General features: G+C 45.8%; 1 protein-coding gene across 3 annotated transcripts in view; it reads left to right on the plus strand.

Annotated features, from left to right (window-relative positions):
* The window catches only part of CNIH3 (cornichon family AMPA receptor auxiliary protein 3), a 287,496-nt gene that overhangs the window by 155,408 nt on the left and 107,824 nt on the right, over window positions 1-24,264 (plus strand). Inside the window, exon 1 of one of the 3 annotated variants that reach the window (XM_017526408.2) lies at window positions 14,442-15,808. The exons of the other annotated variants lie outside the window; for them this stretch is intronic. Coding sequence (XP_017381897.1) covers window positions 15,728-15,808 — 81 coding nt within the window. The 5' untranslated portion in view covers window positions 14,442-15,727. Of the gene's footprint in view, window positions 1-14,441; window positions 15,809-24,264 lie in introns of those variants that run through there. 3 annotated transcript variants of the gene reach the window in all.

A 24,264-nucleotide genomic window follows, 5' to 3' on the forward strand; every position in this document is an offset into this window, starting at 1 on the left:
CCATTTGCCCAGCTCCCGAGATCTTACCCGGAAGCTGCAGATTCCATCAATTTCAGGTCTTTTCCATCCATTGGGAGACTGACTGCCTTTCCCTGGTGCTGGCTGCGACCAATTATTATTTTAGACAGCGTGACAACTGCCTGGCCATCACCTGATGGTCGCCTGACATTCCTGGTATAGGGGGTCTCTCTTGCACTGCTCATGTCTGCCTGACTACTTACTGTAACACTAGAACGACAGCCACATGAGAGACTTAATTTTACAGCACCTAGATAGTGGATTTCCAGCCTCTAGAACCATGAGAAAATAAATTTCTGTTGTTTAAGCCATCCAGTCTGTTGAGTTTTGTTATAGCAGAGTGAGCAAAATAATATGGTAGTAAATATAATGCTTATGAGGAAAAATTAATTTATTGAATTAATATCTTTCATTGTATCATCCAGTGGTGATGGAATACAGTGACTTAGTGCCAAATTAAAAATATGCAGAAATGTTTCTAAAACTTTGGCTGAAATGCCAAACTTTTTCTGTAGCATACAAATACTAGCAGTATCTGAACCATATGCTTCCATGAACATATTTCTTACTGGTACCGTTTTTCTCCAATATTGACAATATAGTTTGTATATTTATTTTGAATGTTGTTCCTTCCAACTCCATAAGATCAACAAAGTTTTAAATGTCTCATTTAAAATACATTATTAAATGCTTTTGTGAAACTGTTGCATAGAAAATGAATGACATTGACATTTTACTGTCTTGATTTATAAAATCTCATAAATCTAAAATGCAATATATGCTTACATGGATATTATTTTTTAGTGGCTCTTGAATATTTCATGTTTGAAAATGCTTGTGTTTAAGTACATGCTGTATACCAACATTTCAAAGGTTACTTCTGTAATATTTTAAATTGTTTTATCAACATTTTGTCAAATTTAAAACACTTTTCTTTCAAATGCATTGTTTTCTGAAATTGATCTTTTGATTGTTTTTCTCGTAGATATTTACGGTTTAAAAAATTACATGGGTGTTGGGAAAAACAGCAAAGGAGAAAGGACTGACAGAGGGTCTATATAAATTAGTTATGAGTAACATATAAACAAGGAACAACAAACTGCGGAAGGCCACAGGAGGCCTCTGGGGAGGAAGGCCTCTTCATGCCTCATGTTCTGGTGCAGGGTGACCTAGGCTCTGTTACTGTAAACACTGTGCTCAAGGACGTAAAACCCCTTTGTAGCACTATGATGTAGCCAGACTTGTAGGCTCCTTGTAAGGCCCGTGTTTCCATCAGTACGTAGATAATAAGCTAAAGATAACCACATGTTCTTGTTTTGTGAAACTCCCAGACTGCCACTGTTAACAATCCTCAGAATGATACACCAGTTCCAGCTCACTGATTTACTTCTGGCTCACTGATTCACTTCCAGCTCACTGATTCATTTCACCATCACTCCACCCCTACCCTATAGATTAAAGTCATTGTAATCAATAAATAGTGTGGATGATCAGAGCTTGGGGCCTTCACTGTCACCTCCAGAGTAATAGAGTGATGGCCTCCTGGTCCCACTTTTTCTCTTCATCTGTCTTTCTCTCATTCCTTTGTTGCCACTGAACTCGGGGTACCCATGGGTGATGTGGGGCTCATGGATTCCCTACAACTGTGAGCTTTGATAGAACATGATTGCCATTCTGAAGAATATGTAAGTTGTCTGGGAAGAATAATAATTTTTCCTTCAACCCTCATAAGTTCTTACTTGGAAGGGACCCCTGTAACAAAAGACAGATTTATAAGAGAAAACCAAACAGAAACTTATTGACATGTATATTTCATATGTACATGGGAGACACTGAGGGAATGAGTAGTTCTCAAAGAAGTGGCTTTGAATTCCAGCTTATATAGAGTGTTCAGCAAAAAACTGTTTAACAAAAAACAGTAAATTTTTAGAGAAGTAACAAGAAAAAGGAAAAGGACTTTGAATCTCTAGAGGTGGCAACTTCGGGAAAGGCAAATTAATGGCAGGTAAAGGTTGGTTAGTAAAGCTCGTTAATGTAGCTTCCTTGGGTACCATCTTGGGCCAGTAAGGGTCTGCAAACCAAGAAGTATCTGAGACAGGTCTCAGTCAATTTAAAGTTTATTTAGCCAAGGTTAAGGACATGCCTGGGGGGAAAAAAGCAACACAAAACCACAGAAACAATTTGTGATCCCTGCTTTTTTCCAAAGATGATTTTGAGGGCTTCAGTATTTAAAGGGGAAAAGCAGGCTGGAGGGGAAAAGGAAGGGTGTGGTGACATTACTGAATCCACATGTTGTGAGAGGAAAGGAGACAGGCAGAGGAATAGTCCATTATGTATTTGTCTTGCACTCAGTAAATCGACACTTTACATGAGCTGAACATAGAGCAGCTCCTGTGGAGCTAGCTACCTGGCCTTTTATCTGCAGCTATTTGCTTAGGAACAAGGAAAGGCAGTTTCTTGCATGACTCAGTCAGCTTCTGCTTAATTTTTCCCTTTGGCATAGTGAATTGGGGTCCCAAGATTTCATTTTTCTTTCACAGGTTCAGTGCTGTCTTCAGTGATTAACCTTTGTTCTTCCTGGTAGAGAATGGGCCAGCATACCTTTTGTCTTTGTAGACCTGTGTCCTGCTTTTAGGCAAATAGAGGGAGGGCAGAGAACTTTTCCTGCAGCTGCTTCTTCTTGATCACCTTCAGCTCGGCGATCCATATTTTGGGGTAGCATATGTTGGTCTCCCACAAAGTCTTTTAAAAATGAACTTTGAGTGCCATTTGCATCTAATATTTATGTCAGTAGCACTGGTGAGACACATTTTTTTTCATGGGTTTTGTCAGTGTGCAAGAGACACTTGTGTTTTTGTTAAAATAATGCAATTTTTTGTATTGAAGAAATAAAAAGCATTGTGTTATTTCGTACTGATGCTTGCACAGTGCAAAGGATGTCTGAGGTGGTTTGGATGACATCGCAGGCTGTGGTTCCTTACTACTATCACTGCTTGTACTCTGCACAGTCAGAGGATTGAGGTGTATGATCTTTAATGGAAAATTAATAAAGGTATCCACATTTGGTTGTCTCTTTATTCTGAGAGTTCATTTTTAATATTTTATTTCTAAATTCTTAAATGTATAAATATTGAAATGCTGCATTTACAACTTACACAAGAATTACAATGCACAGATAACTAAAGTAACAACTATGCAGAACCAGTGGCATCCACATGATTTCCATAGACTGATAAAAATGTGATGTACATACACAGTGCTTTGTGATTAATAAGCACACGGGAGGCCCATTTATCAGTGGTCCTTGTGACATCCTATGACAATTAGCCTGAATGAATGAGTTTAATTTTGAATTTAATTATTAATAAATTCTACTGTTTATTGCAATAGCCATTATACTATTTGCCAATCAGAACAGAAATCTTTCAATAGTATAGGAATTGCTGCAGTTATGTTAATGAATGTTGGCTGAACAAATTATAAGGTGGAAAGTAGAGCTTTGAAGATAAAGGTTCTTTCTGGTTTGGCAAAGCGCTTAGCTTTTTGAAGAGATTCTGTCTCTGATGGGGAGGGGTGGGAGAGGAGAGAGAATGCCTTTGCCAACAGTCAGAGGGAAGCGAGAGGCAGCTTCCTGTGGACTGGACGGAGGCTGAGGTTGAGGCTCTGGAGAAGAGGGGACCCCTACGCTGCTTTGTGCCAGTGACTTGCGGAAGAGGCAAGTCCTCAGAGATGTGGCTGTGTGGTGCCAGGAGAGCCAGGGATGGGGGCTCCCAGACTGTCTAGCTAGAGGAGAGCAGAAGGCCAGAGGTGAAAGGAACAAGGACCAGTCCAGCTGGTGAAATTGATGTAGGAATTTTCTTCTCGGTCACTTTGCAAGCCGGGGACCCTCGGCCGCTGACACCTGGCCCAGTCTTCACTTGGCCATGCTGGCATGCCCCAGCTCGCCTGTATTATAGCTTGTACTCACGTTTGGTGGCTCCTGAGCTCTTGTACTATGCCCAGGAAGAATGAGGATACACTGGACATTGAAGGGTGAGGAGGGAGGAGAAGAGTTTTATTGAGTGATGAAAATGGCTTTCAGAGGAGAGGAGCTGTGGGGTTGGTCCTCCTAATCAAAGGTGGGAAATTTCCCTGTGTGGTTAGGTCCAGGGCTTTTTATGGATTTGGAATGGGAGTGTGTACTGATTGGCTTGTGAGTGTGCAGTTAAAGCAAAGACACCACTCAAAGGTGGGCACGACAGTGTAGAAAGCCATTTAAAAAAAAGTAGGTATGTGTAAAATAGGTGAAGGGTGGGGATCAATCAGAGGAAAGTGCGCCAGATGGGAAGACAAGTTCTCAATCTTGTCTGAGAATTTAACTTGTAGCTTGGCTTTCAGGCTTTAAATTGTGGCTTGGAGGTGGGATTTCACCAGGGACCCACCCCTATCTGCCTCGGCATTTGGCTGCCTCCTGTTGCAATCAAAACTGCCTTTGCAAAAGTATGACAGTAAGAGAAATCTGACATGTCTGACTCCATCTTGCTTCTAGCCCCACAGGCTGGCTGTCTTTGCTCATTCCTGGGGTGGGCCACACTAACTTTGGGAGAAATTTAGGTTATAGTTTAATTAATAGCCCTTCCCCAAAACTAAATTGTCCTTGTAAAACTAATGAAAGGGCACTAAGGAGGATGAAAAATTCTACATAATTCCAGAGGTCATAAGATTTGCAACTTCCGCAGTTATTCTTGCAGATAACAGCACTGCAGAACCTAAGATGGCCTTTTGAGATTTTTTTCCAGGTTTTTGCATTTCTGACAACTGGATGGCACTAGCGGGACCCCTGACTCAACTAGTCCTATGGCCCCCACCCAGAGGACTCAGTGCATGAGGACTGTTTTCCACACCCCTATGATCGTATACCCTACCAATCAGCATTTTCACTACCCTAGCCCCCTGCCCGTTAAACTATCTTTGAAAAACCCCTAACCTCCAAGCCTTCAGGGAGATTGATTTGAGTAATAACTCTGTCTCTTCTGTGGCTGACTGGCCTGCATCAATTAAACACTTTCTTACTGCAAGGCCAATGAGACCAGTTAGTTCCCTTGACCATTTTGCAGGACTCACAGATGGGGTGGCTTGTTTACTCAGCCTGCAGCTCTCAACCCGTCACAGGAAGGGGAACAAGGAAGTGAGTGCATGAAGGGGCTGGGATGAGTGCTTCTGGGAGCTGGCAGGAGTAGAACACTGTGTGGGCCTGTGGCAGTGTCTCGGGGTAGGTACCTGCGATCCCCAGACCCCCAGAGCGTGTGTTACAGTGTGCTCTTTTAGTTTTGGCACCCATGAATGGCTTAAGTGTTTACCAGCTCAGTGGAGGATCATGGTGACAGCCTTTGTACCTGCCCTCTTGTTACGTGAGTTCTTGTCTGGCATCCAGGAAGCATCAGGTCGTGCGAATGAATTGAAGGGTAGTGAATGTGGAAGATTTTATTGAGTAGTGGAAGTGGTTCTCAATGGGATGGGAAGCTGGAAAGGGGATGCAGTGAGATTATCTTTCCCTGGGGTCCAGCTGTTCCCTTTTGAACTCCTCTCCAACCATAATCTCTCATGTCTGGCTGCTTCTTCTCCTCTCGAAGTTCAGACACTTCTTCTCTTATCTCCTTCTCTGCTGCACCTCTGCCAGTGGAGCCTGGGGTTTCTACGGTTACAGGATGGGGGCAAGGTGGGCCAGGGCTGTTTTGGAAAAGGCAGCATTCAGGTTGGAAAACAGAAATGCATGTTCTCACTTTGGGTTACTGTCCGGCTTGAGGGTGTAGTTCTTGCAGGGTACCGCCCTCTTCTACCCAGTATTTCCCTTCCTCCTATCCATATCGCCATGGTCTCAGTGAGTTGATTTCGTTTGTGCAGTGGGCAGGAGGAACCTGTTGGGCAGTTACACTGGGACATTTCAGGAGAAACCAGTATGGACCCAGGACCAATGGTGGAGAGAGGCGCTGCACAATGAGGAGCTTTGTGCTATGAAAGCTTCTCAGAAGCTCTTCCCAACTTTGTGGGGAGCTTCAGTGAAGGCTGATACTGAATTTCCTGCAGTCAAGCAGGAAAGGGGCTCAAATTTAGATTTAAGCTATTTTAAAGAAAGAGGTGATTTAGCTAGTACACGTAAATCTGCAATTCATAGCTTCCCACACATATGGATGTGTGCCAAGCACATTAAGTAAACATAGTCCTAAGTGCCAACTTAGACATACAGGGGCATGCCGAGCAACGGACATTGGCTGGCAGTGAATTAAGTCCCTGTGCTTCCACACAGCTGGACTGGTCCTTGATCCTTTCCAGTGGTAAGCACTGTAAATCAATGGTGGGAGGCAAGTCTCAATCATTTTTAGAAGTTGATTTTGCCAAGGTTACAGACACATCCAGGAAAAAGGTACACATAACCACTGGAAACATCTGTGGTCCTTGCTTTTCCCAGAGGGACTGAAATCTTCAATATTTAAAGGGAAAAGAGTAGGCAGCAGGGGGGAGAAGAAGAAAAAAGGGATAAAAGAGGCAAGTGCTTGCATTCCTTTGAGTCTTTTGATTAGCTTTACGGAATCCACATTTTTCATTTGAAAGGAGCAGTGGAGAAATAGTCAATTATGCATTCCTCTGGTGCTCAGTAGGAATCTGAATTTTAACATAAGATAAAATAATCGCAGGGTATAGGAAGCAATCAGATATGCATTTGTCTCAGGTGAGTGAAGGGATGACTTTTAGGTCTGTTCATGGTCCCTTACCTGTAAAATTAAGCTGTTAATTTGCATTGTCAGGGTGAAATTCAACAGAACTGCTTTAGGGGAAAGGTCTTGGGGCCCACAAGAAATTTCCCCATGAGCAAAAGGCGAGGGAGGTATGTAGGAATAAAATGGGAGGTGGGTGTGTGTGACTCAGTTCCTAGCTTGCCCTTTAGCCCTTGTGTGACCCAGTTCCCACTAAGCCCTTTAGCTCAGTGAGTTTCTGGTCCTGAGATTTTATTTTCCTTTCTCAGCACTCAAAATTTTAAAAAAGTTATTGCTCAATAAATTACATGCAAGAAAAGATTTAATGTGTCCTGGTGTTAGCACTTAGGGAATGTATCCAAGTCACTCCAGCACCAAAGTATAGGTCTGCAGCAACCTCAATTCTTGCCTCTTCAGAAGAAAGAATTCAACCAAGGGGCATAAGGCAGAAGGAGATGCTGAGGCAGGTTTCAGAGCAGGAGTGAACCTCTATTAAAAAGCTTTAGAGCTGAAACAAAAGGAAGTAAAGTACAATTGAAAGAGGACCAAGATGATGACTTGAGAGATTCAAGGACATAGTTTAACTTTTGACTTGGGGTTTTATATGCTGGCATGCGTCTTGGGGGTTGCATCCCTTCTGCCCTGATGCTTCCCTTGGGGTGGGCTATCCACATGCACGGTGGCCTGCCAGCACTTGGGAGGGGCTACATGCACAGTGAGTTTACTGAAGTTGTACGCATGCTCACTTGAGGAATTCTTCCTTTACCAGGTGAGTGTTCATATACCATTTAAACTCCACCATTTTGCCTCTTAGTGTGCATGTTTGAGCCCACTCACCCAATCCTGAGATCTTAATGGGAAGCTGCTGATTACCAGTTTCAGGTGTTTCTATCTATTGGGAGACTGCCTGTCTCTGGTGCCAGCTGCAACCAATTATTATTTTAGAGAGACAGTTAACAATCATCTGACCATCACCTGATGGTTGCCTGACATGCCTGTTTTTGGGGGAAGCCCTCTCCTGCCCTGCTCATCTCTGCCTGCCTACCTACTGGGGGTGAGAAACTTTAGATCCTTGAGGGGTGAGAAAATCTTTAGATCCTTGTTTGAACAAACCAGCTGTAAAATACAATGTAGAAACAACCCAAAGCACAAAAACGCGAACAATTGCTGAATCCAGATAGGTAGATGAATGTTCACTAAACTCCCTATCCTTCTACATCTTTTAAAATTTTATAATAAACATTCAGAGAACCCCAATTCTCAGGACATTCCAAACATCCAAACTTCACCAAGAGAGAAACAGTATTAGGGGAGGTTGCTTAGCTAGAGCAGAGTATCTTTGTAGTGGGGACTGGAAGGAGTGTTTGGATACGGGGGTTGAGAGGTGGGAGTGAGAATTTGGTGAGCTGGATTTCAGCTGGAGGATGGGGAAAGCTTTATGGAATTTTGACAGGGCTTGGTTGGGAAGCAAGAGAGTAACTGGATATATCATACCAGTTATATATGGCACTGAAAAGTTTACGGAGTTCATTTATGGAGGATAATACCAGTTAGGAGATACTCTCAAATTTTGTGCTAAATGAAGCATCTGGTCAGATTTTCCTGTGGGCAGAATGGTGTTAGTGATGGGGCGGGAGGAGGCTCACAGACCACTTAGCTGAGCGTCCCACAAATCCAAAGGTATGCCCCTTTATGCTTTCATCATTTCTCTGACGGATGCTTGAGGTTGGGGTGAAGACAGGAATGCAAGGGGAGGGGAGATAGGAGACAGGGCTGGAAAAAGCTTCATGGTAAACCAGGTCTTTAGTTGTGTTCGTATACTTTACAGATAGTCCCCAACTTACGACTGTTTGACTTAAGATTTTTCAACTTCACAATGGTGCCAAAGCAATACACCTTCAATAGATATATTTCAAGTACCCATACAACCATTCTGTTTTTCACTTTTGGTACTGCATTTAATAAATGACATGAGATATTCAATACTTTATTATAAAACAGGCTTTATGTTACATGATTTTGCCCAACTGTAGGCTAATGTGTTCCGAGCACATTTAAGGTAGGTTAGGCTAAACTGTAATGTGTGATAGGTTAGATGTATTAAATGCATTTTGATGTACACTATTTTCAATTTACAAAGAGTTTTATTGGGATGTAACCCTATCATAAGGAGCATCTATGATATGGTTTGGCTCTGTGTCCCCACCCAGATCTCATCTTGAATTGTAATCTCCACATGTCGAGGGAGGAACCTGGTGGGAGATGACTGGATCATGGGGGTGGTTCTCCCCATGCTATTCTCCTGATAGTGAGTTCCCACAAGATCTGTTTGTTTAAAAGTGTTTGGCAATTCCCCCTCACTCACTCTTCCTTTTGCCTGCTGCCATGTAAGATGTGCCTTGCTTCCCGTTTGCCTTCTGCCATGATTATAAGTTTCCTGAGGCCTCCCCAGCTATGCAGAACTGTGAATCATGAAACTTCTTTCCTTTATAAATTACCCAGTCTTAGGTAGTATCAGTGCGAAAACAGACTATTACAAACTGTATATGCCTTCACCTTCAACAAACAGAGGTATTGCTATATATTAGGAAAAGACAGAAAATCAAAACTAATTTATGTGTAACAACTCAGGAGGAGCAGGAATAGTTTAAGAATAGGTCAGGAAAACATGGAACATTCAGACTTACTTACAAGCAGAGAGAGAGAGTGTGATGTAATTTGCCTTAGGTTGCCACTTAGTCTACGAACTTTCCCTGATCACACTAACCCCAAAGCACTGTCTCTCTTATACACCAAGTTGTCAGCACAACCTGGGGCGCCTGGAAACTGTAGTAGCTGCTGGTAACAGAAAATCTGACTGTAGCAGTATAGCAAAAATGTGAACTGGCTGTTCAAAAGCTGCTCAAAATTCCCCTTCCTTTGCTTTTCTATTTAATAAAGGCTGAAATGAGAAAACACTCACCTTCTCAGATTCACTTGCATCTAGGCAGTGGTGGCCAAATGTCAGAGTTTTGGCCAGTGAGATGTAGGAGATCTCTGGAGAGGGTTTCCTTTACTCTTCCCCAAAAGTTATACCTTCAGACTGGGAGAATAAAATCCACATACTGAAGCTAGCAAGTCAGACGGCAAAAGAGCTTGGGACATTAATAGCGTCTTGGAGCTGTTACACTAGCCATAAACTGATTATCCCAATTTCCTGTCATACCAGGACCCCTACTCCCGTTAAACTGTGGTATCAGTTAAGAGTTGTGTTCACTCGTAAATAACAGAATGCCTTACTTCTATGGGTTAAAAAAGTGAGGAGTTTTATTGTCTCATTCAATAGAAGTCAGGGAATTGGAAGTTAAGGCCTGGTAGAGTGGCTTTATTATGTTGTCAGTGGTCCTTGCTCTCTGTATCTTCTTAGCTTTTCCCTTCTTAATGAGCTGGTTTCCTCCTTACGGTCACAAGATGACTGCTGTACCTCTAGGCATCAGGTCTGCATTTTAGGCCAAAAGAAATATTATCTCAAGAGTTCACATTGTGTCATATGGCCTCTCCTGGCTGCATGGTGGGTGGGGAAGAAATCAAGTAATTGGTTTTTCAATGTCTACAGTAGAGAAAAAAATGTAGGTTGGTCACTCTACTCAACATCCATTCCCAATCACCTTCTCCCTTCCTTTCCTCTACTGTGTCTTTTGTTTTTTTAACACTGCCTTGTGAAGTAATTACTGCCTCACCAATTAGACTAGAAACCATATGGATCCCTGACAGTGCCTGGAACTATGGACACTAAAATATTTTGAAATAATGAGCAGTAATTGCCTGGGGTTCTTATTTTCTGAAGTTTTGCAGTCACCTTTGCTACGATATCATTCTGTAACTGATAAAGCAAAGCAGGACTGGGTAAATGGCAAGAAAAACAGTGGCTGGATGGAGACTTGAAAGTCACAGTAGTAGGATAATGGATTCCATTTTTTAATGGGAAATTTTATTTTGATGAACAGACTCTTGGTTCTGGTGATGCTGTGCTAGATAATTCAGACCCGTTCTCCCACTGAACACAACTTATAAAGCTGAATGAAGTATAAAAACATCTTCTTGAAACCATCAAAGACCTAATAAGAGAGTAAGGAATTACTGGGGCCAAAATCTGAGAGTGATTCAGAATTTAGAGGGGTTGGTTTAGCTCCTGGGGCCAATTTTTTTTCTAGGGGCATTTGTTAATCTTGAGGAGGTGGCTGAGAGACTGAGCTATACTTTTAGTACTTTGTGGGGCTAGGGGAAAAAGTCAGAGTCCAAAGACCATCAAGGATTGGGACTTGATAGGCCCTCTGTTTTGACTTGGGATCCAGAAGGACTGTTCCATGTGAGTAAGGCTAAACCAGAAATAAACCAGCCCTCACAGAGACCACAGCTATCCTGGTCATCCTGGAAAATCTCAAACGCTGAATTTGGATTAAGGTACTCCTGGAGCTTTAGGTTCCCCTAGACACCTGGCAAAAGCAGCCGAAAATCCTCCGTGGAGAAAGATAATGTCATTTTAGGCCTCAAATGCCTGTAAGAAAACTTTTCAAAACAATGTTGGCACAGTAAAAATCTATTAGATGGATGAGAAGCTAGGACTCCATAAGCAAGAATCAGCAGAAACAAAAGATCAGATTGGTTCCAAGGGGACTCAAAATTCTTGAATTCTTGAATTTTCCTTTGATATGATCTCATTGTTTTGGTGTCATGAAATTTTATACAGAATATTACAACAATGAAAAAAAATGATCTAGATAAAATAAAAAGCAAAAAAACAGAAAGAAATATACCAGGATTGTGTTGGTGGTATCCGAGAGCAGCCAACTATGGTGTTTATCTTTTTCACTTTTATATTTTCCAAATTATTTTATATTTTTGAGACAGAATCTTGCTTTGTCACCCAAGCTGGGGTGCAGTGGCATGATCACAGCTCACTGTTCCTCGACCTCTTGGGCTCAAGCAATCCTCCTGCATCAGCCTCCTGCGTAGCTGAGACTGCAGGTGCACGCCACCATGCCTGGCTAATTTTAATTTTTGTAGAGACAGGGTCTTGATATGTTGCCCAGGCTGCTCGCAAACTCCTGACCTCAAGTGATCCACCTGCCCCAGCCTCCCAAACTGCTGAGATTACAGGTTTGAGCCATTGTGCCTGGCCTCCAAATTTTCTTTAATGACAATTTATACTGGAAGAAATACTTATGTAAAAGAGAAAGTAACATAGGAATTTGTAGGCATGCAACTTCTGCAGTTGTCAAGGGTCTTGTGCTCAGAAGGCCCTCCTGTTTGGCTTAATGCTCTGCTGTTGCTGTCTTGAAATTATTAATTTTTAAACAAGAAGCTTGATATAGTTTGAATATTTGTCCCTGGCCAAATCTCATTGTTGAAATGTAATCCCCAGTGTTGGAGGTGAGGCCTGGCGGGAGGTGTTTGGGTCATGGGGGTGGATCTTCATGGCTTGGTGCTGTCCTCACAATAAAGAGAGTGTTCTTGCAAGATTTGGTTGTTTAGACGGCACTCCCCCACCTTGTTCTTGCTTTTATCATGTGACATGCCTGCTCCTGCTTCACCTTCTACCATGAATAAAAGCACCCCTGAGGACTCCCCAGAAGCCAAGCAGATGCTGGTGTCATGCTTGTACAACTCGCAGAACTATGAGCCAATTCAACCTCTTTTCTTTATAAATTACCCAGCCTCAGGTATTTTATTTATTTATTTTTTTTGAGACAGGGTCTGGCTCTGTTGCCCAGGCTGGAGTGGCATGAACACAGCTCACTGTGCCCTTGACCTCCTAGGCTCAAGCAATCTTCTCACCTCAGCCCTGCAAGAAGCTGGGACTACAGGTATGTGCCACCCCACCCGGCTAATTTTTGTATTTTTTGTAGAGATGGGGTTTCTGCCATGTTGCCCACGCTGGTCTCAAACACCTAAGCTCAAGTGATCTGCCCACCTTGGCCTCCCTGCTGAGATTACAGGTGTGAGCCATCATGCCTGGCCAGGTATTTATAGCAATGCCAGAATGGCCTAATACAAAGTTCCACATTTTCATTTTGCACTTGGCCCTCCAAAGTATGTAGCCAGTCCTGACCCAGAGGCAATAAAACGTTGATCGGTTGGTTGCTCTGGTCAACAGCCTCTAGACTTGTTCTAGTTTCTCCACTTCCCACTGAAAGGCATCTAGTTTCTAAACTGGAGATGGGAGGCCAGGCACTGTGGTGCACACCTATAATTCCAGTGCTTTGGGAGACCAAAGCCGGAGGACTGCTTGAGTCCAGGAGTTTGAGACCAGCCTGGCCACATACTGAGACTTGTGTCTGCAAACAAAACAAAAATTATCTGGGTGTGGTGGTGCATGCCTGTAATCCTAGCTAGGAGTTTGAGGCTGCAGTGAGCTATGATAGCACCACTGCACCCCAGCCTGGGCAACAGAGCAAAACTCTATCTTAAACAAATAAATAAATAAATTGAAGAGCTGGGTATGGTGGCTCATGCCTGTAATCCCAGCACTTTGGGAGGCCGAGGCAGGCGGATCACGAGGTCAAGAGATGGAGACTATCCTGGCCAACATGATGAAACCCCGTCTCTACTAAAAATACAAAAATTAGCTGGGCATGGTAGTGCACACCTGTAGTCCCAGCTACTGGTGAGGCTGAGGCAGGAGAATCGCTTGAACCCAAGAGGTGGAGGTTACAGTGAGCTGAGATCATGCCACTGCACTCCAGCCTGGTGACAGAGAAAGACTCCATCTCAAATAAATAAATAAATAAATAAATAAATAAATAAAATTTAAAAATAAATTGAAGATGTGGCCAAACAGCTGCAGGATTGTTTAGGCATAGTAAAGAGCCCAGGATTAGGAGTCTGAAGACAGGATTCCAGTTCGGTCACTGGAAAGCTGTATTTCTAGCTTGCTGGAATTCCTTCCTTCTAGCTTTCAAGCCATCAGAGTCACATCTGTGAACAGGAACGCTAACACGCCAGAGTCAGAACCAAACAATAATTATCTAGTTCCCAACCTGTGCAAGGTACCGGGTAATCTAAGATTCACTCCAATCCATGAGGTGGGTCTATTCTTTCACCCAGATTTGCCAGTCATCTTTCAGGGTATTCCTCCTGGCTTTCTGGACTTAACCTGAAACCAAAGTTCTATCTGGAATGACTGGACCTCTTTCACTGCAGTGTCCGAATCTCTTGCAAAAGCAAGCACGGTGAACTTCCAAGATGCTGGGCCACTGGGACAGTGTGCAGTTAATAATCCCTGTACTTACAGGTGCCAGGTTGTGTGCTAGGTTTTTAAATTATGTTCCCTTTTAATCCTTTGAAATGGCTTGACTCTACTCTTATTTTTTTTCTGATAAGGAAACTAAGGTTTAAAGAGGTTAGGTAACTTGCAGCTAGGAAACGATCTACCTCCAAAGCATCTTCTTGACAATTCCACTAGACTAATACCAATACCACTGAGCCCCTGTAACTGCCTCTTCAGCCCAGCATAGTCCACCACCAAGTCCATGTTTCCCTAATCCCAAGGTCGGATGCCTGGGGAGGGTGGAGGATGCGACAGAAGGACACTAATGGAGAATTTTGCAGGGTCTGGGAGCAGAGCAGTAAACACATCCCTAAGCACTGAGTATGCTACAGTTTGGTAAAATCCACCCAAGCAGCTTCGGGATCCAAGGCTTGTACTGTATCCCCAACCAACACTAGGCAACGCCCCAAGTCCCCACACTTCCCACTCCGATAGGCGAAACTGCAAGAACCGGGAGGGGCAGCTGCCACGTTTAGGTGCGAGGCACACACCATACCCTTCCGCAGCTTCCCACCTCCTCCAGACGCACGTGTTTAAAGAGTCCCTGCTCCAGCCGGTCCCGCCCCACCTCCGCTCGGCCTCCAGCCCTGCCAGTACTGCTGGCTTCAAGTTTCCTCAGAGAGGCGGGCGCGCACAGCTGCAGTGGCAGCGGCAGCGGCCACCAAGCGCCCGGCGGCGCTTCACCACCCACCTTTCTCCGGCACCCGGCCCTGCAGTCTCCGCCCGCCAGGGCGGGCGCTCTCAGAGGAGCAGGAGTTGAGGGCGGGGCGCCGAGAGAGGGAATCCCGGGTCTCGCCGATACAGTTCTCGCAGTGGCAGAGGCGGCGGCGGCGGCATCAGCATCAGCAGCAGCAGGTGTAGCGAGCTCCAGCGCCTGGCCTGAAACCCGCCGCTGCAGGCGTCCGGGCGGGAGCGGGCCGGCTAGGTGGAGCTAGCGCTCGCCCCCGTCTGACGCCCAGTTTCCGGGACACTTGGGTTGCCGAAGCCGGCTGGCAGGGGTCGCGGTTGGGGCCGGGCGCGCGTCGGAGCGCACGGCTGCGCTGGAAGCCGCGTCTGGGGCGCAGGACCAACTGGACCTACCTCCTCCTGGCTACCTAAAGACCCTTTCTCTCGGAAAAGGGCGCTGCCGGCTCCGGGATTTGGGAGGAGGTCGGAGCCCACCCGGGCACCTCGCTGGACGCTATACGTTTGCGCCCCGGTGGCGCGGGAGAGTCCGGAGCGGAGCGCTAGTCTCTCCTCTGCGGTTTAGTGGCGGAAAGCAGAGAGCTCTTCGCGGGGCGGACGGGACCTCCTCCCTCGGTCCTCCGTGGAGCCCTTGCATCCCTCGCCGTGTTGGTCTCGAGGGGCTCACGGCTTCGCATTAACTTTCAGGTGTTCTCTGCTGATTTGGTTTCTTCTTCGATTAGGGGACAGTTCCCGCCAGCGACACTCGACACACGTTTCCCTGCCTTCGCAGGAGAGCCGGGTCCGGAGTCGCCCGAGCCTGCGGAAATCCAGCGCCTGTTCGCTGACCCTCGAGTCGCTCCGCTAGCGGTGCGCCCTCCTGGGCACTAGCCTCGGGAGGAGAGTGCAGACGCGGCTCCTTTGAGGGAGTGCAGTCATCGAGGGAGGCATTGGGCTCCTAGGGGCTTCTTGGCTTGTGTGGTGGGACTGGGGTCCGCCGGCCATGGCTTTCACTTTCGCTGCGTTCTGCTACATGCTGTCTCTGGTGCTGTGCGCTGCGCTCATCTTCTTCGCCATCTGGCACGTGAGTAACCCATTTTGGTCTTTTCTTTCGTCCTAATGTCTCCAAATTTCCCCGATTTCACTCCACTTTCTCCACCTTGCGGGCGTGCGCGGATCGGGAGGTTGGACCTTCTGCCACACCTTTGTCCCGGAGCAGGAGGCAGTTCGCTGCATCCCGATGTCGCGTGCCGCCGGGCGCGCCTTCGGTGTCCTGGCTGGAGGCGGGGGATCGCTGGTGCCCGGGTAGGGCACCCTCTTCAGGGCCCGACCGGGAGTCCTGGGCCCCGGGGAGTGGCGGCTGCAATCACATCTAACCCTTCCTCTTCCGCCCCCTCCTCTCCTGCCGGCTGGAGGCGAAGAAGCGCCGCTGTCGGTCCCGGCGATTAGTCAAGTAGCTATAACAACTAAACATTTAAAATGTCAGCATCCGTGGTGGGTTGCATTTAGACTTAATTGGAGACAAAGTGGAAACACGACGGGAGCGCCTTGTAAAAAGTAGGAAGAGGCCGAGCCCGTGGAGAGGAGGGAGACCAGGTGATGCGAGTTGGCGGGGGAAAGGCGAGGAAGAGAAGAGCAAGGAGGCGAGGGAGCCTGGGGAAGGGCAGGCTTAGTGAAGGCCGTGGAGGAAAGTCACGAAAAGAGACCGTGGAGGCGACGGTGGTGTCCTCTGCCCCCTTGGCGTCCGAACGTCGATTCCTAAAGACTCCCTGCGGGTGGCGAACCTCCGCTAGGCCTCCAGCGTCCCCAGCCCGCGCAAGCTTCCTGTCACCCTTCCTGGGACTACGCCAGGTGGAGGACAGCCGTGGATCCCAGCTCTTTAGGTGTGAGTGAGAATAGAGGAGCGAAAACTTCTGAATAGGGGAAGAGAAGTACAGAGAGAGCGAGCGCAGGACTGAGTACCCTGGTCCTCTCAAAGACTGCAACATTTTGAGAGTGCACGCAACTCTCAAGGCTTCCTTCTCTGAGGTTAAGCGCCCTATCCTCACCCTCAGAGGGCTGGTGGGAAGAATGGCCAAGGCCAAATGTTTTAGAAGGAGCACCCCAGTGCATAATTTCCCACCTTTATCAGCCTTACCCTGCCCAGCGTCTAGGTGACAGGGAAGGACCTGGAGACGAATTCCTGGAGACGTGGTTCTGGGGAGCATCAGAGACTCTCTTGCAGTGGGGATGACCCAAAACGAAGACTTGCAGGGTGGGTGAGATGCCGGTGTTTTGTATAAGTGGTTTGCAGAGTGAGAGTTTGTCTTAAAATAGAACTAAGCGGCTAGAGCAGCTCCTGCTACAGGGCTCTGACAGGGAGGAGAGGGGAAGCTCTGGGAGGAAGGCGGCTTCCGACCATGTAACCTTAGAAAGACCCTTGTTGGCTTCCTTCCACACCTCTAAAGTAAGAAAATTGACCTGGATGATCGCTAAGCTTTCCCCCATTTCTCAGATCGTGTAAATCCGTCAATCAGTAGATTTAGGAATCCGGGGCTGACAGGGAATTCAAACATAGATATTTGGGGGATGATAAAACAAATCCTGCTGTTTAGAAGTAATGGGATTTTAAACCCTCCTTTCTCTGCTCTGTAAGGCTGGGTCTAATCTATGGTAGCAAACTGAGACTTGAAGTTGTTGACAGTTCTTAAGGGAAAAGGAAACTTACTAATTTGGAATAGAAAGGAGTACAGATCAGATCATGCCTGAGCAGTGCAGCAAACCTCTGCTAATGTGCTTTAAAGGCACTTTCTCAGCTTCTTTGGGTTTGGGGATTTACTTGCATTCTAGAAGGCTAACTACTCTTTTTTTTCTGCAATACTTCATTTGCTGTTTTTCTGTTTTTGCCTTGGCCAGTGGGTGTCATGTACTGGACAGCTCCCTCAAACTCCATCAGGCCTGGAGTTCTCTGAACTGGTCCCTGAAGCAGAGCAAGTAACCACAAAGAATAATTTTCTCTCATTCAGGGGAAGACGATTAATAATTCAAGAACAGCTTAATTCAGTGGTTTGTGCAGCTGGTTGACATTTGAATGAAAATCAGGTGTTTCCTGATCCAGCATTGGCCTCTGCCCTCCAACTTCTCAGTGCTCTCCGCCTTATCTAGGGGTAGCTGAAATTTGAAATGCGTTCAAATCCCAACCCAGGTTCTATCCAGATTCCTCGTAGAAGTGGCAAGATTCTCATTTCTAATAATGGAAAGAATTTGTGCATTTTGAATTTAAATTACAGTAACAGTTTCATAGTCTCAGCCCCTCCTTTCCTAGTCTTTTCCTTCTCTATCCCTTTCCCTCCAAATCAAACAACCCAAACCCAATCACACTGATTTGGTTCCTGGGCACTGAACCGGGAAGCCAGAGACACACTGATTTTGGGGCACAGTTTGTATGTCTGGGTGTTAGTTGCATGGTAGTAATGATTTTGACCAAAATTGGGGAGACTTGGTTTTATGTTAGACTGTTTGCCTTCTTTTCAGCTTCTTTTACTTCTTCTGTACTTCTTGACTGGACAAGGGATATTGATCGTGTGGTATATATCAATACCCCAAATAATGAATTGGGCACTTAACATATAGCAGTTAAAATGCCTGCCACGCTGCTATGTCTAGGCTGTAAGACATGAAGATGGCATGCTTTTCTTATGGAATTGTATGTACCTACTTAGGCGTAATGATGGTAGCTACTCTGTATTGGGTGTCTGCTGTAGGATAAGTTTATGTACTTTACAGAGAATCTCTCAGTCCAGTCATTTTCCTCCCCCTCTTCCCACCGGATGTCTGGGAGCAAGGATGGATGTGGCCAGCCTTTCTTTCAAGTCTTGTTTTTTACTTTGAAAATTTATCAAAGCTTGTTTTAAGATGAAAATATTTCAAGTTACCAATTTATTTTATATCAGCTACTGTCTCTGAGTACGTTTATCACATTTGGAGGAGGCAGAAGAAAACCGAGGTTTTTTTCCCTGTGGCTTTGCATACCCTCAGCATGTGACATCTTACTGTCCAGGCAGCCCTTTAGTCCTTGCAATGGACAATTTCCCAGATTAAAAAACTGGACCAGAGAGGTTACAAGGTTGCCTAAGTTTGCACAGCTTGTATGTATTGGAGCTGGTATGCATGGACTTGAGCTAGGTTTGTGAGACTCTTAAGCCTAAGCCCTTTCTCTAAATGTAGTCACTATTTTTGGATTTATAACTTAGAAAATTTCTATCCAAAGGATTACCTTTCTCTATATAAATGAATTTTAGAGTTGGAATTTCTGATTGGAGCTATAACAGCAATAGCAACCAGACTCAAGACATGCTATATATCATTTTTTAAAAGAAGAAAATTCTATTTTTAAAAATTAGACTTTATAAAATGATAGTTTCCTTGTCCAAAATTTTGAAAATATAATGATTTATAATTAAATAAAATCATCACTAACCTTGTCCATAAATGATTATTTCTTGTGTATTTTTAAAAACTGCATATGGCCGGGCTCAGTGGCTAACACCTGTAATCCCAGCACTTTGGGAGGTGGAGGCAGGAGGATCACTTGAGCCCAGGAGTTTGAGACCAGCCTGGGCAACACAGTGAGACCCCATTTCTAAGAAAAAAATTGCATATGAATGTTTAGAAGGAAAAAAGTGTTCTAAAGGGTTTTTGATGTGAAGTGATGTATATTCCCAGCCAGTGTAAAATGAATGGTGTTTATTCACAAGAACCTTCTCAGCTCTGGCTTGGTTAAGCCTGTTTGCTGCGTGCCTCATTTATATAAACACAGATGAAGACATTCTTTGAAAAGATCAAAGATTCATTACTGGATTTCAGGCTTTTAGCTTTTGAAGTGTTTATATTTGGAGTCACTGTGAGTTTTGACAATTTACAGATAAAATTAATTCCCAATAAAATTCCCTAGAAAGAGCTGATGCACCATCACACCTTGAAATTTCTTTGGATTCACAGCAGGATTTGCTGTTTGAGGGTTTAAATGGCCCCAGACAGGGATGACATACATAATGTGGCGAGAGGCAGTTTTGCTAGGGAAGATGTCCTCATGGTAGAGCCTTTTAGCCAGTTCTACCCTGTCACAGACTCAGCCTCTGGAAATCTAGTAAACATCTCAGTTTCTCAGAGTACCCATCCCGAACCAAAAAATTGGTTTATGTGTAATAGTAGGATGCTTGGGGTTGACAATAAATAGCCTGCTTTTTTATGACCCGACTTGGGCCTACTCAGATGAGGGCACTTCACTTGTTGCCAGGTCTTACCTGGTCTCCACTTTTTGTTCTGCTTGTGATGCCCCTGTCCATTCTGGCATCTCATTTTCAGATGGGATGTCGCAGCTCCAGCCTGCCCTATCCCCCTCTTATCTCCTCCCTCTATCACTGTCCATTGCCCCACAGCTGGAGTGGAAGGAAGCTCCATGAGAGCAGGGACGTTTCCTACTTTACCATCATTTCTCCAGAGCCCAGAACAGTGCCTGACATGTTCGGTGTAAATACTCCTAGGGCAAATTCTCGTTTTCTTCTGGCTTGATGCATTTCCAGTTGACATAGTGATATGGTTTGGCTGAGTCCACACCCAAATCTCATCTTGAATTGTAGCTCCTATAATCTCCATGTGTTGTGGGGAGGATCAGGTGGAAGGTAATTGAATCATGGGGGGTGGGATTTTTTCTGCGCTGTTCTCATGATAGTGAATAAGTCTCATGAGATCTGATGGTTTTATAAAGGGCAGTTCTCCTGCACACACTCTCTTGCCTGCCACCATGTTAGACATGCCTTTGCTCCTCCTTCACCTTCTGCCATAATTGTGAGGCCTCCTCACAGCCATGCTAAACTGTGAGTCCATTAGATCTCTTTTCTTTGTAAATTACCCAGCCTCAGATGTGTCTTTATTTGCAGAGTGAAAGCAGGCTAATCTACATGGTAACTCATTTCTGATTTGGCTTCTGGCAGCTTCTTAAGAACTGCTGCTTAGGCAGTTTGGACAATGTGCATTTTCCCCCATGCCCTGGCACTTTGAAACTTTGGAAACTAATTATTGCAAAGAAAACTGGCCATTGCCATGGAGTACGGGGCCCTTATTGATGATAGTGGAGGTAGTTTTCTTGCAGAGGAGCAGGTTGGGGAGAAGCACTGTCTATTCCTGGAAAGAACACCTTCTGGAAGGTGTGATGTCTATGTTGATGTATGCCGCCTTTTATCTATAACTACCCTTGAAAAAGAAAACCTACATTGTCATTGTATTTCCACTAGTCACGTTGGAGAGGAGAGAAGTGTGCACAGTTCACAGGTCACTTAAAACAATCAGGCACTAGCCCCAATCCCAGCTGTTTGGTGAGGTTTCAAGGCCTCACTGGGGTTGGATGTTAGAGACACTAAAGTAACTTGTCTTTGACTTCAGAGTTCCAGAACTAACATTAAAGGCAGTGAGTGTCGTGAGGCCCTTGCCAGGCAATTGGAGCTCCCACTATACTGCCTCAGAAGCCGTGCTGGGCCCTTGCCTCACTCTTGCCCTTTTGGCTGCCTGCTGCCTTTCCCTTACATATATCCACATGGCTCTGCTCTTTGCTCTCTGGACTTGTTTTCTGCTGTGGGTCTCTCTTCCAGTAAGTCTGCAAACAGGTTCCTCTGGGGCCTCATTCTTCTGTAGATGTGCTCTCTGGATGGTGTCCTTGCCACCTTTCCTTGTCACCATCATCTGACTCACTCCCATGGGCCCCTCCTCTGGGCACCACCGAGGACTTGGCTCCTGGTCACTGTCCTGTTCTTGCTGTCCTGCGAGGCGCTGGGTGCTGTTGGTTACCTGACCTCCCCTCTAGTGACCACTTCCATCTTTGTGGTCCCTGGGCACCCTGACCTGCCCTGGACCTGCCTCTGCAGTGTGAGCTCCCTGTTCTTTACTCCCGCACTCTGCTGCCCCAGGATCTCTTGGCCCCACTTTGGCTGTGGCTTTTCCTTCTCTCAACGCATTGCCCCTCTAGGATTTAATTCCTCCTCTGTGTCATTACCCCTCATCATCCACCGCTCAGCTCCTGCTGCCACTCCCCACTGCTGTGTCCCCTGTTTCTTGACACTCCTCTAGTGGATGCCTTGGTCTCCCAGGAATCCACTGTCTTCCCTCTCTTCTCTCACCCCAGATACCTGGGAGCTGCTGGGGCCCAGGCAGATGCACGGTTTGATCTCAGCTGGTCTCAATATTGCCTCCTAACTCATCAGCGGGATGTGAGTCCATTCCTTCAGCTTCCACAACACTGTTCTAGATTGTGGTCATTTTCTCAGAGCCCCCTGAAGCTCCCCAAACTGCCCCCAACCCGACTGTCTCTGAGCAGATGACTTTACTTCCAGTTCTCAGAGAAGAGAGAGATGATCAGACAGGGATGCCTCAGGATTCTGCCCCTCCCCAGACTTCTGATTAATGATTTCTCTTTCCTTTCCAGACTCAGAAGCAGTCTCCCTCAAATTCCTCCATACCTAGTTCTCTGAGGACATTACTCTATCACTTTTCCCCATGTGTCTGTGTCTTCAGCCACTGCCCTTCAAAGATCTGCCCACCCTCACTCCCTGGCAGATTCAAAGGGCGTGGTGCCTCTGAGCTGCAGACAAGCCTTTGGTCCCCAGGCCCTCTAGATGCTGCTCAGTCTCTCTTCCCTTGCAGACTGGTTTTGTCTCAGCACATCCTGCCTGCCGTTGCCTCTTTGGATGCTTACATCAGACACTCAGAAACCACAAAGACTAATAAAACAAAGCCCTCTGCGTCCACGACTCAGAATTGGCAAGTGTCAGCATTTTGCTGTTTGTATATCTTATGTCTTTTCCAAAGACACTAGTTTCTTTCCCAGCCACCTGGCTTCTGCTTCCACCCCTTCTTGGCCCAGCACTTGTTGAGGACACCCCTGGTCTCCTGTGTCAATCTCTGGGCACAATTTAGTGCTTATCTTGGCCTCTCTGTGGCTTTGAGACTGCTGTCTGCATCTTCCTTAGTGCTGTTTCAAATGTTTTTCCGGGACCCTGTTTCTCCTCCATCTCCCCCGTGGGTTCTTCTTTCTGCACCTTCCTTTCCATGTTGGTAGTTTTCTGGCCTCCCAGACCTGTCCCCTGACACTGACCCATGCATCTGGTGGCCCCACACCCCACAGTTGGGTCCGAGATGAACTTATCTTCATGCCCTTTTCACTCCTCACAGCCCCGGTGGGTTCAGTCTCTACCCCAGAGACCCTCTCTACCCCATCTGCTCCTTCTGTAGTCACCAGTCCCCTCCCTTCCATGCCTCCCATCCCAGCCTTGGTTCAGGCCTGCATTGGCTATTTCTGAGAGCACTGTGGTCCCTTCCAAGCTGACCTCCTTGGTTATGAGCTCCCCTTGGTTATCATCTTGCCCACACATGGTTACCAAGAGTGATCTAATACTGGAAAGGAGCCTTCCATGCTATTCCTAGACTAAAGCTTTTTCTGGTTTCTCTCACCGTCAAAGTTTAGAGGGCTGGCAAGACCAGGTCCCAGTTAACTGTTTCAACACACTTTACGTTTTCAGTGTTCCAGATATCCTTGCCTTCTTGTGATTTCCAAATGGGCTGTTCTGTCTCCCTGGAATGCTGTTCCCCACTTCATTCTTCACCTGACTGGCTCTGCTCCAGCCTCTGTCCTTTAGGAAGCTGCATTCTCCCTGGCAGTCTGAGCCCACTTGTCCTTTGCCCCATCCCCAGGTCTGAGTCCCACTGCTGTATTTATCTCTGTGCTTTGACTGTAAGCTTCTGGAGGGCAGAAATGGTTGCCCTCACTTGTGGCCTCAGTGTCCAGCATGGGGCAGTGTGGTGGGAACTCAGTGATTGCTGATAAATAAATTCAGTATCTGGATAATTTATTACAGCCACCTTAAGCTTGACAGACTCCTCCTCAATGAATACTTTCCCAGACTTTCCTGGTTATGGCAATCATCTGGATGTGTATTAAAGATGCACATTTTGGCTTTGCTGGATGCCCATGGAATCCTAGGCTTGGTGGCACTCTCTGTGTGAGGGAGGCTAACTGAGCTTCAGTCTAGAATTAGGTGGAGGGGAGATGCTAGATGGGATAGATCAGGGTGGTTGAAGGTATGGAGGACACTGCTGGGGACAGGCTGTGAACAACAGACATCAAAGAAGAAGAGCTGTGCAGGAAAGGGCTGTCAGATGGTGACTGCAGCCCACAGTCCATGTGTAATGCCCCAAAGCAGAGGATGATGTCCAGGCTGATGCAAGGGCTGCATGCTTGTCTCTCCAGCATCGCATATGTTGATTTTATGCTTCAAGATAATGGTCCCACTGGTATTGCGTGGCACCCGTTTTTTAAATCATAGATTGTAAAATACACATTTCTTCTATCCTTTGACAACTAGGTGTAGATAGTCCCCTTGTGGGTTAGATAAGGCAGGTATTAAATTCCAGGCTGAAATCCTTGCCATTCATATTGCTTCTGAGTTGCTTCCCTTCTAGAGCCTGGAGGGTCTTTAGAAAAATAAGTTAAACTGTTTTAATCTAGAG

The sequence above is a fragment of the Cebus imitator genome, unplaced genomic scaffold, assembly GCF_001604975.1.
Source record: "Cebus imitator isolate Cc_AM_T3 unplaced genomic scaffold, Cebus_imitator-1.0 Scaffold42, whole genome shotgun sequence".
In the NCBI taxonomy this organism is placed as follows: Eukaryota; Metazoa; Chordata; class Mammalia; order Primates; family Cebidae; genus Cebus; species Cebus imitator.